The sequence below is a fragment of the Gallus gallus genome, chromosome 14, assembly GCF_016699485.2.
Source record: "Gallus gallus isolate bGalGal1 chromosome 14, bGalGal1.mat.broiler.GRCg7b, whole genome shotgun sequence".
In the NCBI taxonomy this organism is placed as follows: Eukaryota; Metazoa; Chordata; class Aves; order Galliformes; family Phasianidae; genus Gallus; species Gallus gallus.
The window spans coordinates 12111698-12124755 of NC_052545.1; the positions used below are offsets into that span (position 1 = coordinate 12111698).

Here is a 13058-nt window from a genome sequence, read left to right on the forward strand (position 1 = left end):
TTCAGAAGCAAGAAGCTGATAACACCAGCAAACCAGGAGGCCAGTGCACTGACCCTTAGCGAAATGGGCTTTGTTTCACAAGGAGATAAGGGTCTCCCACCTCCATGGGTGGGCCTCCGGAGTGACCAATGAGTGTGGACAGATGCCAAGGCCCGCTCTCCTCTTCCTCTTTATAACCGGGGCTGCGAGGGCACTCAGTACAACCTGCTCTGGGTGTTCACTGAAGGGAGCCTGAGCCAGCACTCTCCTGCACAATGGCACTGACCCAAGCTGAGAAGGCTGCCGTGACCACCATCTGGGCAAAGGTGGCTACCCAGATTGAGTCCATTGGGCTGGAATCACTGGAGAGGTAAGTCACCCACAGCACCCCCCTAAAGGGTGCCCCCCCTGACTTTGCTGTTAGGATGCATCTTGTTTCAGTGCTGTATGAGTGAGACCCATACAGTCGTGTTAGGACTGATGAGAACTGCTTGATGAGCTGCATGTTTTTTAACATGATTTTTTCTTACTGGAGTTACACCCGTGCTATGAATTCTGATTGATGGCTTCCAAATTTTACAGCAAAAAAAAATCTTTTTTAACCATTCAATGGGTTTGCTTCCCATTATAGTAAGTGAGAAGAATTCATAACTAGGAGCCCTAAAGAGGAATTCAAAGGCATTCATACTCGGTGTCCCGAAATAGGGTTATCGCTACCAGGAAATGAACTCAAACTGATTTATCACATAAGTCGCCATGTAATGGACATTAAGAGAATAGCTGTCCACATTTGTTGTTGTTCAGAGCTATTTAAATGCTATTTACAATCAATCTAACATATCGTGATATTCCTGCTGGGACTCCGAGTACCACTCATACCAATCCTGGTTCATTCAGCTCACAGCAGTTTGAAGACCTTGCAAAATTGGCTTACGGTATAATATAGGAAACGTGGTGTCAGTTTCAAGCTTCCAAACTTCAAGCTTCCAAAGCTCTATTAATTGCTGAAGGAGTGTATTTCAAGTGCGGATCATGCGTGCCTTTTCCACGGCTGAACTTTGTTGTCTTGTTCTCCTCCAGGCTTTTTGCCAGCTATCCTCAGACGAAAACCTACTTCCCTCACTTTGATGTCAGCCAAGGCTCAGTTCAGCTTCGTGGTCACGGCTCCAAGGTCCTGAATGCCATTGGGGAAGCTGTGAAGAACATCGATGACATTAGAGGTGCTTTGGCCAAACTCAGCGAGCTGCATGCTTACATCCTCAGGGTGGACCCAGTGAACTTCAAGGTGAGTGGGCACGCTTTCAGGGATGAAAACTACCAGTCACAGAACTAGAGGCCACAGGTCATTTAGACTAATGGGAGCTTCATCCCTGACTGTGTGGTACAGCCTCATGTTGCTCCTGGTTCCCCAGCTGATTTTTAACCTGAGACTGGATCTTCTAGCAAACCATCTAATCCAGTTTAAGCTGTTACCTGGCTGGGACATGTATTTTTTTTCATTCCAGAGCATGTTGCAGACTCTTAGATTGGCATCTCTTACTGATTACAATGGATTTCATCTTTGTTTTTTCCCTTTCAGCTGCTTTCCCACTGTATCCTGTGCTCTGTGGCTGCCCGCTATCCCAGTGATTTCACCCCAGAAGTTCATGCTGCGTGGGACAAGTTCCTGTCCAGCATTTCCTCTGTTCTGACTGAGAAATACAGATAAATGGCTTCCACACTGGGTTAGGGACGTGCATCCATGGCACACAACAGCTGCCAAGTTCTGGGGTATTCTTCCTATGCAGTCCCCCCAACTCCCCTGCGCAGGGGCTCAGCCACCTGCAGACCACAATAAATAATTCAACTGTGATCTATGGTCTCTGTGCTTTCATCTTTCATGTTCCACCTACACCTTCGTGTTTAGGCAGTGTGTTTGGAAATCACTACGTAATACAGAGGGGAAAATACTAAGCTGTGTGAGCTCATGTACATCATGAGAATAACATACTGCTGAGCAGAAGCCCAGAACAGGCTAGAGCCCTGTGACTGTCACTGCTCACGGTTCAGAAGCTATGTCAACCAAATATAAAGCTGTTCAGGAAACATTCTTTCGCCCTGCTAGGATAATGAATGGACCCAGGCTTCTTGTTTAGACTCTACAAAATCCAGCACAGCCTATTCTGAACAACAACTGCATTGCCAAATGGCGTGATGTGCACAGGGCAATGCTGTGTGTTGACTGTGTGTGCTCCTCTCCAAAGGGTCTGGACAAGGTGAACACCTTAGGCTATCACACCTGCTTAGTCCCACCTGTTTGGTAAAGGGACCCTCCCCTCAGCTTGACATTTCCTATATTTCTATCAGGTACTTTGCATGCTTTTGAAATTTGGGAAGACTAATGGCTCCTGGAGATCAGTGATGATATCTGAGGGACCAAAATTCCCAGTGTTTGGCATTTCCCTGAGGGGAACGCATGGACCTTCCATGCCTCTTGGCCAACACCCCAGCTCCCAGCTGATAAAAGATACGTGAATTTCATTGTTTGCATCCTTGCTTCCTCTTCCAAAGTATTTCCAGGACCTTACAGTGGTACACATCACCTCTTCACTGAACACACAAAAAACACCTGGAGTGTTAGAGCAGCTTGAAACTCAGAAGCCCCTCCTTTGTTTGTTGATGTATTCTCTACCTAAGTGATCCACGTGTTGTGGGCAGGCCAATAAGTGTGGTATCATCCAGTGCATCTTAGGAAGTGTCTGCGTCTAAAGGCAGAGTGATTCCAGCTTTATTTACTGAGCTATACCCTGCTCTTCCAGTGAGATCCTTACTGAGTTACACTCACTGCTTATGCAGGTCTCAGAAGACTTCTGACACGAAAAGATGTGTGCAAAGCCTCAAGCAAACAAGCATGAACTGGCACTACAAGGTGCACTGCTCATCTCATTTACAAAATGTAAGCACCGTATTTGGGCAAGGGGAAGAGAAATGAGATGCAGAAGTCTGCTGATGTTGCCCAGGGCACCTTCAGTGAGCAGTAAGTTTTCAAAGCATCCTATCTTTGTGGGTCTCTGGGTAACCTGAATGTTTAAATCGACAACTTACAGTGTAGGTCAGCATGAGGTACATCCCTTAAGCCCAAATTTGTATCAGTGATTTCATGCAGAGGCTCAGTGAAGGGTATGACAGTCCCCAACCACTGCATGCCCTATGGGATGTCCTGTCACTTATGGAGAGCAGCAGGAGCACACGCTGGGATGGGAACAAGGCAGCAAGTCCAGGCCTGACGAGCAAACAGGTATGGACTTTGGAAAGACCAGGTGCCAAAAAAAGAGGCTCTTCCTCACCCAGGTTTCTCTGGGCTGCTGCAGACAGATGATGGGAGCACACAGAGGGCAAAGGTGGCGCGGGAGGGGAGCAGACCCAGGGGCTCTTTGTTTGGAGAGGGCTGGATGTGGCAGAGGCTGGAGGATTGCAGGGCCCAGGACATGTGGGGGACAAGGAGCCATGCAGGCTCTTGGCGAGGGAAGGGTGCATCCTGACAGGAGTGCCAAGCAGCACCACGAGGCCAAGGCTGCCAGCCTGCAGCATCCACAGGACAGTGGCTGCCAACTGCAGGGTGCAGCCTTGATGCATGCCTTCCCCAAGCCTGGCGAGGGGCTGCCTGGGATCCCCCCTGCATGCAGTGTGGAGCTGCCTGTGAGGGTCAACTCAACTGGCAGAGCAGGGCAGGGTAGGGTAGGACAGGGCAGGGCAGGGCAGCAGTGCCCCCTCAGGGCCCCCTCTGTGGGCATCGGGGCCCCTGAGGCACCGCCGCTCCCTGCTCTCAGCATTGCACAGCCACGGCCCCTCCGTGCGGATAAGATAAGGCCGGGGCGGGTGTACAGGGAGCTATAAGAGGTCGGCCCTGCAGGCTCCTCCATCACACATTGCCACCAGCCACCAGCCCGCCCCACCAGCTGCCACCATGCTGACTGCCGAGGACAAGAAGCTCATCCAGCAGGCCTGGGAGAAGGCCGCTTCCCACCAGGAGGAGTTTGGAGCTGAGGCTCTGACTAGGTGCGAGCCAGGCCCAGGGGCACCTGGCGGGGTGGGAATTGGGGAGTTGGAGCCAAGGGGTGCGGGCCAGGTCCTGGAGTGTTGGGGTGTGTGGGTTGGGGCAGGGGGAACTGCGGGGCAGCAGAGCTGACCAGCCTCCTTCCGGCAGGATGTTCACCACCTATCCCCAGACCAAGACCTACTTCCCCCACTTCGACCTTTCGCCTGGCTCTGACCAGGTCCGTGGCCATGGCAAGAAGGTGTTGGGTGCCCTGGGCAACGCTGTGAAGAACGTGGACAACCTCAGCCAGGCCATGGCTGAGCTGAGCAACCTGCATGCCTACAACCTGCGTGTTGACCCCGTCAATTTCAAGGCAAGCAAAGGCTGGGGTCTGCGGGTCCTGGGGTCCTCAGGTCAGGGGATCTTGGGGTTACAGGATCCTGGAGGTCTTGGGGTCAGGGGGTCCTAGAGTAAAGGGGTCCTGAGGTCAGGGTGTGCTGGGTTCCTGGGAGCTGGGATCCTAGGGATCAGGAGCCAGAGGCCAGGGGTGGTACCAGGGCCAGAATGGGGGACAGAATGGGACTGAGAGTCCTCCATCCAGAGCAAGGGTACTGAGCCTCTGTTTGCCTTGCAGCTGTTGTCGCAGTGCATCCAGGTGGTGCTGGCTGTACACATGGGCAAAGACTACACCCCTGAAGTGCATGCTGCCTTCGACAAGTTCCTGTCTGCCGTGTCTGCTGTGCTGGCTGAGAAGTACAGATAAGCCACCGTCTACAACTTCAAGTCTTCAATAAAGACACCATTGCTGCAGCACTGTGTCCATGTGTGCTGGGGCTGGGGACAGGGCATAGGGGTCCAGGGTGGGCTGGGGCACACTCAATGCTTCCCCGCACCCCTTGGGAGGGAGGGAGAAAGGAAGCTGCTAGCAGGTCTGGCATGGGGCCTGCCTGGTTAAACGTGATCCTGAAGCTGGTAGCAGGACTCTGAGGGCAGAGCTCAGCCTGCACCTTCCCATGCCTGCAAACCTGCTTGGGGTGGGTGAAGCCAAATGTGTTTCTTTGAACCCCTTGAACAGTTTTCCATGGGTGAAGGATTGACCTCTCCTGGCTCTGTCACCATGGCTGTTAAGGTCTTGAGTGGGGAAGCTGTGGGAGCTAAATGCCTGCGTGAATTCCGTGGGCAACCAGACAAGTTCATAGAGTGAAAAAAATCCACTGTAAACCATGAAGTACAAACACCTTTCATAGCCTCGAGTCCCTGAGCCACAACTCCCTAGCAATTGCCTGGGAAGGGCCCCTCCACCCCTGCCCTGGGTGCCTGCTTTTCCCATGCCATTTGGAGAGGGTGGAAATGTCACAGGCAGAGCTGTAGTCCAACATAAAGCTGCTGCTTTTACATCATTGGCTTTAGATCTGAGGGAGATGGTGGGTTATAAGACAGCAAACTAGCCCTGGGTTTGCTCTGCATGGTGACCAGAGGAGGAAATTGGGCTTTGTGAGGAATGAGGGAAGCTGCACCAGGAAATCAGCACCTGCTTTGGTAGGGAGTCCCCACACCGTGCCCTGCTCCGGTGAGCAGTGCTCCATACTCCAAAGCACTATCTACATCTCAGCATGTCTGTGTCCATTTACACCCAGCTATTCCTGTGCCTTCAGTCTGAGGAGCTCTTCTGCCTTTGCAGTTTGCCCCACCGATGTGTGCATGGGCAGCAAACACACAGCCTCCCCAGCATCTGCTTCCCAGAAGTGCAGCCCCCCTCCTCCACTCTTCCCCTCTTCCTGTGCTCTGACATGGTGCCAGGTCAAGCTAATCTCCCCCAAACACAGATGATAAGAACCGCTGGAAATGGAGGAAACACGGGTGTAAACTGCCCCCCCCCCCCGCCAGCTCTCAAACCTACTGGAACCACTGCAACTTTTTCACCTTCCCAGCCCTCCTTATCCTTCTCATCCTCCTCACCTTCCTCATCACCTTCATCGTTTGGGACACGCAGAGCTCACCAGGGTCTGCTTTGGCCATACATTCCCCTCTTCCCCTGCTGCGAGCTCCTGTAGCTGCAGCCATCAGGTGCCTGCATCAGGATCCGGCACTGACCCCGTGGCTCTGCTGTGTGCCCCATTTCCAGCTGTCAGGGTCACCCCATGCCCCCACAGCAGCAGTGGCTGGCAAAGAGGGAGCTCCAGGATCTGTTTGCAAAGGGTTGCAGCTGCAGGTCAGGGAGCAGGACATGGAGATGCACTGCGGTGTACTGGTGTGAGGAGTGCAGAAGGAATGAGAGTAGAAGGTGCAGTGAGAATGAGTGGTGGTGTGTAGGGCTACATTGCAGAGCAGTGTGTGTAGGGACAGTGCATGTACTGGGGCAGTTTGCGTGTGTGCACAGGCTGTGCTGGAGAGGTCAGGCTGTGCACAGCATGAGCACAGGGCATCACAGGGGCAGCTCCTTGGGGCAGACTCCCACAGTGCTCCTGAACCTACAGCCCCCATATTGCTGTCCCCTCCATTCTGCCTGCTCCTCCTGTACAGAACACATCCCTTCTGGCCTCCTGAGGGACCCCTCATTGGTACCTCAGCCCTAACCCCACAGCAGGAGGCTGGGGACCTACTGCTCCACCTGCACCAAGGCAGACCCTAACCTCAACCCATGCCGGTGCAGACACTAACCCTAATCCTAACCCTAAATCCAGCTCATGCCAGCATCACACTGCCCCAACCCTAACACCGAGCCCAAGCTCAACCCTGATCCTAACACTAACCCCAGCTCGCGTTGGGGTCCAACCCCCCCAGCCTGCGCAGTATCGTGGGTGGGGCAGGGCAGCAGCCCTGCCTGGCTGGGGTCCAGAATCTATGGGGCGGGCTGGGGGGTGGGCGGTGGCCAGCACAGCATATAAGGCTGACAGCAGACTTCAGGGGCACCCGTGCTGGGGGCTGCCAACACAGAGGTGCAACCATGGTGCTGTCCGCTGCTGACAAGAACAACGTCAAGGGCATCTTCACCAAAATCGCCGGCCATGCTGAGGAGTATGGCGCCGAGACCCTGGAAAGGTAGGTGTCCTTCTCTGTCCTCCGGCTGCCTCTCTCCCCTGATCCTCTTCCCGTCCTCAGCTGCCCACGTCCTATCCCTCCCTGCCTTACCCGTCCCTCTCCCCTCCTGCCCTGCTGGCCCTGACTCACTGTGCTCCACAGGATGTTCACCACCTACCCCCCAACCAAGACCTACTTCCCCCACTTCGATCTGTCACACGGCTCCGCTCAGATCAAGGGGCACGGCAAGAAGGTAGTGGCTGCCTTGATCGAGGCTGCCAACCACATTGATGACATCGCCGGCACCCTCTCCAAGCTCAGCGACCTCCATGCCCACAAGCTCCGCGTGGACCCTGTCAACTTCAAAGTGAGTGTCTGGGAAGGGGTGACCCGCCCTGCCCCCACCGCAGCCCCGTCTTGGGCCATGCGGCCACCCCTCGCCTCACCCCCTCGCTCATCCTCTCCTTTTGCCTTGCAGCTCCTGGGCCAATGCTTCCTGGTGGTGGTGGCCATCCACCACCCTGCTGCCCTGACCCCGGAGGTCCATGCTTCCCTGGACAAGTTCTTGTGCGCCGTGGGCACTGTGCTGACCGCCAAGTACCGTTAAGACGGCACGGTGGCTAGAGCTGGGGCCAACCCATCGCCAGCCCTCCGACAGCGAGCAGCCAAATGAGATGAAATAAAATCTGTTGCATTTGTGCTCCAGCCCTGGTGTCCTGCTCTGGTTTCTGCCTGCGGGGAGGGAGGGGAGAGATCTGCTTTGGGGCTCTGTGCAGCTGAACCAGGGGCCCCCGGGGCCAGGTGGGTGTGCAGAGGATATGGGCTCAGGTGGTGGTGTTTGAGTGGTGTGCCCAGAAGACAGATGCGTTTCTGTTGTCTGTGGGCATGAGTAGAGCTCTTACAGGTGCTGGTGGACAAGAAAGCTTTATGGAGAGTGGTTCTTGAGGGCTCCCTGCAGCTCCAGCCCATCCTGAGCTTCCCAGCAGAGCCACATACTCATACTGGGATCCCATGCACTCCTTACCCCATGAAGCCCAAACTGTAGGGAAACATTCTGGAAGGGCTCGCAGGAGGTGGTGGGGAACATTTCCCAGCGTCTGTCATCGTCTGTGTGGTGACACAGCGAGGACATGCTGAGGACCTTCTGCACCAGGGCAGCTTTCTGTGTATGCCTACAGACTGTGGCCCTCATAGGACTTCCCTGCTTCCATCTCCTGATGGAACATGCTTGCTATGTGCCACTTGTGGGGGTCCCAGGGCACACTGAGTGGGCAGACAGGCTGGAGAAGACCACAACACTCCAACAGGAACCATCAGCACTTGGGGCTCAGTTCCTGCTCTTTGGGCTATGACCCTCAGCAGGGCAGGGGGATGAGCGCAGGGTGAAGCTGTGCTGGGTGCTGTGTGCGGCCCCCGGCTCTTATCACGGCCAGCAGCAGGGCTGGGGATGGCCATAGCCAGTGGGGGCTGCAGGTGGCTGATAAAGAGCTGACAGGCTCTCCTCCAGCTCACGGGTGTGGTGAGGGACGTGGGCAGCAGATAGCCTCGGGTGGGTAAAACCTGCCAGGTGCTGAGTAACTGCAGTCTGATCCTGCCAGGTATCTTCATGCAGAGATGGAGGTTTGAGAAAGCCCCAGGGTGGCCAGCACGGAAAAAAACACAGCATGAATCCGGCCTGGGGTTACCACGGGTCCCTTCATTCCTCGCCACACGTACCATACAAATGGGTCCAGATGGAAAGATGGACACTTGCCTGAGTCCCACAGTCTCCAGTGACATCAGGGCCCAGTGCTCACAGGTGACTCCAGAGAGCTTCAGGTGCCACAGCTCCACCAGGCCATGCTCCAATCTCCCCTTCCACCTCACACCATCCAGATACATCTATGGGCACTGCACCCCACAGCAGAGAGCCTCTGCTCCTGGGGAGCACAGGGAGCACAGGGAACAGGGGCACAGTGCAGGCAGGGCACACGTGGCACTGGGAACAAGTGTGCCAAGCACTGGTAAGAGCCAGTGCCAAATCCTGCATAGATCGGGTCTGCTCCAAACCCTGCTGCAGGGGATCCTTGCAGTCCTGAGCGTGGCAAAGGCAGTGCTCGCACAAGAGGGGTGAAGCTGCATGTAAAGGAATGCATGTCCTCCAGCCTTGAGCTGGAGCAAGCAGCGGGCAGCTCATATGGAACATATCTGTATGTGTGCATGGAAAGAAAAGTGTCAGGAGCAATGCAGGGGGATGATGTGTGCAAGGTCTGGCTGTTGTCCCTGCTGCCTCTGCCAGACCTCTGCCTCCAGTTGCTCTCACACCTTGCTGTGACCTCAGGTAGGACTCAGCAGGGACAGTGTTTTGGAGGAGTCTTGGCTCTGTCTGGATAAAAAACACCATGCTGCAAACAGCTGGGTGTTTTGTCCCAGCTACTTGTCCCTGCTGCCACAAGATGGAGGCCTCAAGCCGTGGTGCCTTTATCAGAGCCAGACAGACATCTCAGCTTTGAGTTGGAGCCTCCAGCCTTGGCCAGGACGGGCTTCTATCAGGCTCTGAGCTGCTGAGCACCTTGGGGTGCTGGTGCTGGCTTGGAGGGGTGCACGGAACCCCATGCTGCCCAAGGGGCCAGACCCACTGCCAGGAGGGTCTGCACCGCCGGCTAGGCAGAGCTGGGCACGGTGTGGGAACAGGAACCCTGCCCAGGCCCCTCACCCTCTTCCTACAATCATAGAAATCATAGAAACACAGAATGGTTGGGTTGGAAGGGACCTTACAGCCCCCAGCTCCACCCCTGCTGTGGGCTGGCTGCCCCCACCAGCTCAGGCTGCCCAGAGCCCCTCCATGGCCTTGGGCACATCCAGGGATGGGGCACTCACAGCTCCGGGCAGCAGTGCCATCACCTCACTGCCCTCTATGTGAAGGATTTCCTCCTCACATCTTACCTAAATCTCCCCTCTTTTGGTTTAAAAGCATTCCCTCTCGTCCTCTCACTATCTACCCGTGTGAAAAAGAAGACAAGAGAAGGCAAGCATCCTAGAGGAGTTTAGCAAGAATTTCCCATTCAAAATGTACTTCCTCATTTAGCAAAGAAGAAAACACAGAATTTTCTTCCTGAGAGCCAATTGTAACATACCACTTGAGAGATCCTCTTGCTAGAGAGATGAGGGAGAGCATCACCTGCTTACAAAAGGTTCTTCTACGTTTGCATCTGACACTGGCATTCAGTAGGCCAATAGCAAAACCCATTATTGGTGCAACCTATAGGTCTTCTGCTGAAAAAATCCTGTCAAAGCAGCTTGTTTGCCTTAGGCTTGGCCAGTTTTTCTTTCCTAAATGTCAGCCTGAACTGCTCTCTCTGATATATCCCAACCATTTTTAACCCAACGCTTTGGGTTGCTCACAGCTCTTCCAGCTCAGATCCATCTGAGGTTTTAATAAGTGTATTCTCTATTACAACACATAAGATATTGATGAAGGAACAGTGAATAATGATGTTGAACCAAGAACTGGAATCTGTCACAGAAGGAAAACAGACTCATCTGAAATGATTCATTCTTGGCAATAGCAGTGCTTATTCATCTCTTACTTCAATTAAATGTCCCACTGTTAGTTGTGAATTGAAGTTGACCGCCTTATAGTTCCCTGGTTTCCACTTTTTACCCTGCTAATAAGAATAGACCCTACTGTCTTATTCTGCAACCCCATCACCCTCTGCCATTGCTCAAAGATTCTGATGGAGTGAAATGGCTTCAATCAGTCGCTGAGGTAAAGGGGAATTTCTCCACGCAGTCTGGGAACACTGAAATGATTGAACTATACTTTAATCCACTCCTTTCGGGATCTATCTACCTTCCTTAAGTGTTAAGTCCTTTATCAGAAATGACATTTTAGTGAAGGCTGACTCTATTTTCTCTCTTCTGTGAGTACTCTTCCTGTCCCTGCTGCGTCAACACCTTCCTTGGGGGATATTTTCTATTTAGGCTTTAAGACCCTTGTGAATGTTGGTCTTGGTCTTTCGATCGTGGCCCCGTGTGCTCAGTGTTCCTTCACCACAACGTCAGTTTTGATGGAGGACTTAAAGTATTTTCTCTCCTTCCTTTCCTGAAAGCAGAGACTGCTCCCAGTGGAGCAGCCACATCGAGCATCAGCTGCACGGGTCCCTGGAGAGAACAGGGCCGATAAAAACAAGCATTATCAGAACTTAAAACATTGTCTGTGCTTCATGGCCATCACCGAAAGTTTAATGCCACAAACAATATCTTAGCAAAACTTTTTGCTCGTCCCCCTCTGAGTTGACCTGGGAGTAATCCAAGTCCCATCCTGTGAGTTCCCTTTGACCAAGAAGGCATGAAGCACGCTGAACCCCCTGATGCTGGAGATACCCATGGCAGAACCCAGCCCTTGGCTTTTACAGCTGAGAGGAGGTGGAGCAGACCTGCAGTAGTTTGACGTTGGCCACACATTCCTTCTCAAGGCTGGCATCTGGGATGGCACTGGGGAGAGCACACAAGCCTCGCCATTTTAGGCTGTGCTCCTCCAACACCTGTAAATGATTTCAGAGAGTAAGTTCCTATGCGTTGCCTTCAGCATCTGTTTATCGACCTGTTGTTTGTGAATTTGCTCATCCCTTTATAAACCTGCTGACCCCATTTGTTTCCACAGCCTCCTGTGGCAGCGGGTTCCAGAAGTTCATTCTCCCTCCCTGCCTCACATGAAGTCCCTTTTATCCGTTTCAAACCAACCTACTGGACTCATCGATGGCCTCTAATTCCAGTACTGCAGAATCCAGTGAGCACCAGATCCACATTGCCCTTACGTCTGTGTAAAGTAGGCCCTTTCTGTGCCCTCTCCTGACAAACCCCAGTCTTCCCAGTCCATCATCACACCGCAGCTGCCCCATGCCCATCTCACTTGCTCTCAGGACACTCAGTTGATCTTAGGGCTCTCTCTGCCTGCACTGTGTCCATAGATTTAGAGGCCAGAATTGCACAGCCATCCCAGGAGCCAAACGGTGCCTGGCCAGCCACAGGTGGGGCTCCCAGGGCAGAGCAAGAAAGGCAAACCTGCCATAAATGTGATGCATGGGAAAAGACCTGAGACACTGCTGGATCGCATTACCCATACACTACAATGGGAAGCCTTTCACCACTGTCCTGCAATGAAGGAACGAAGTCTGATATTGAGCTGAAGCGTACAGCTCTCAGATTTTGGATCCATGTTCCTGAGATGCAGTTTGTTGTAATCTTCCTTTCCAGATCCCCTATCACTGTGATTTCACTTAGGCAGCTAGCTGCAAGGCAGACACAGCACAGCCAGGCTGTAGCTGGAGGTGGATGGAGCTCTGCTTTTTGCCTGCTCGTACCAGAACCAGACAAACAGGGCTATGGGAGCAGGCTGTGCCAGCTCTGTGCTCTGCTTACGGCCAGGAGGAGCCCAGCGATGGATTTATGGAAAGCAGCACAACAAAATGTGCAGCTGCTTAGTCAGGAGGATTTTATGCCTCCTTCAACAGTCGAGCAGCTGAGTGTCTTCTTTTAACAGTAGAAGTGTATTTACCAAAATTCATGGGTCAGCACTGCTAAAGCTCCACGGACTGAATTTGGACAGGTCACCATTACTTATTTTTCCAGACCATACCTTCAGAAGGGGGTGTTTGTAGTACAGATATCACTGCTGCTGGGTTATCTGCCCGGGAAAAAGCACAGCAAAAAGCATCATGAACTGCAGAGAAACCCCCAGTAGACTCTCAGCCACACCGCTTAGCAAGCTGCTGATGGAGCCCACGCATGAGCTTTGCAGGAGTCTTAATGGTACACAAGGAAGATAAAGAGTTTCTGTTGGTTCATTAAACAAAAAAAAACGCTCTCAGACATTCCTGACATTCTCTTTGAGGCAGAACAAAAGTGGGATCATGTCCTCACTTTAAAGGCCAACCCCACTTGTGACGAGAGGACAACCATAGCTCCGTGCAGGGCTATGGAAGATGCCACTGACCTGAGGAGCACACATGCCCTGAGGTGTGTGATTGAGCCGGGGTGGCTCAGGGGGGAAAGGGGA

The 13058-nt window shown here is 53.2% G+C and overlaps 3 protein-coding genes across 3 annotated transcripts; all 3 read left to right on the plus strand.

Annotated features, from left to right (window-relative positions):
* The first annotated feature begins 199 nt into the window (after positions 1–199).
* On the plus strand, positions 200–1831 carry HBZ (hemoglobin subunit zeta). The gene is made up of 3 exons (NM_001004374.3): positions 200–349; positions 1060–1264; positions 1559–1831. The coding sequence occupies exons 1-3, from the start codon at positions 255–257 to the stop codon at positions 1685–1687; spliced, it is 429 nt and encodes a 142-aa protein (NP_001004374.1). The 5' UTR covers positions 200–254; the 3' UTR covers positions 1688–1831.
* Positions 1832–3879: 2048 nt separating this feature from the next.
* Positions 3880–4807, plus strand: HBAD (hemoglobin alpha, subunit D). The gene is made up of 3 exons (NM_001004375.3): positions 3880–4017; positions 4166–4370; positions 4632–4807. Exons 1-3 carry the CDS (start codon positions 3926–3928, stop codon positions 4758–4760), a joined length of 426 nt encoding a protein of 141 aa, NP_001004375.1. The 5' UTR covers positions 3880–3925; the 3' UTR covers positions 4761–4807.
* Positions 4808–6904: 2097 nt separating this feature from the next.
* Positions 6905–7723, plus strand: HBA1 (hemoglobin subunit alpha 1). The gene is made up of 3 exons (NM_001004376.4): positions 6905–7039; positions 7181–7385; positions 7497–7723. Exons 1-3 carry the CDS (start codon positions 6945–6947, stop codon positions 7623–7625), a joined length of 429 nt encoding a protein of 142 aa, NP_001004376.1. The 5' UTR covers positions 6905–6944; the 3' UTR covers positions 7626–7723.
* Positions 7724–13058: the final 5335 nt, after the last annotated feature.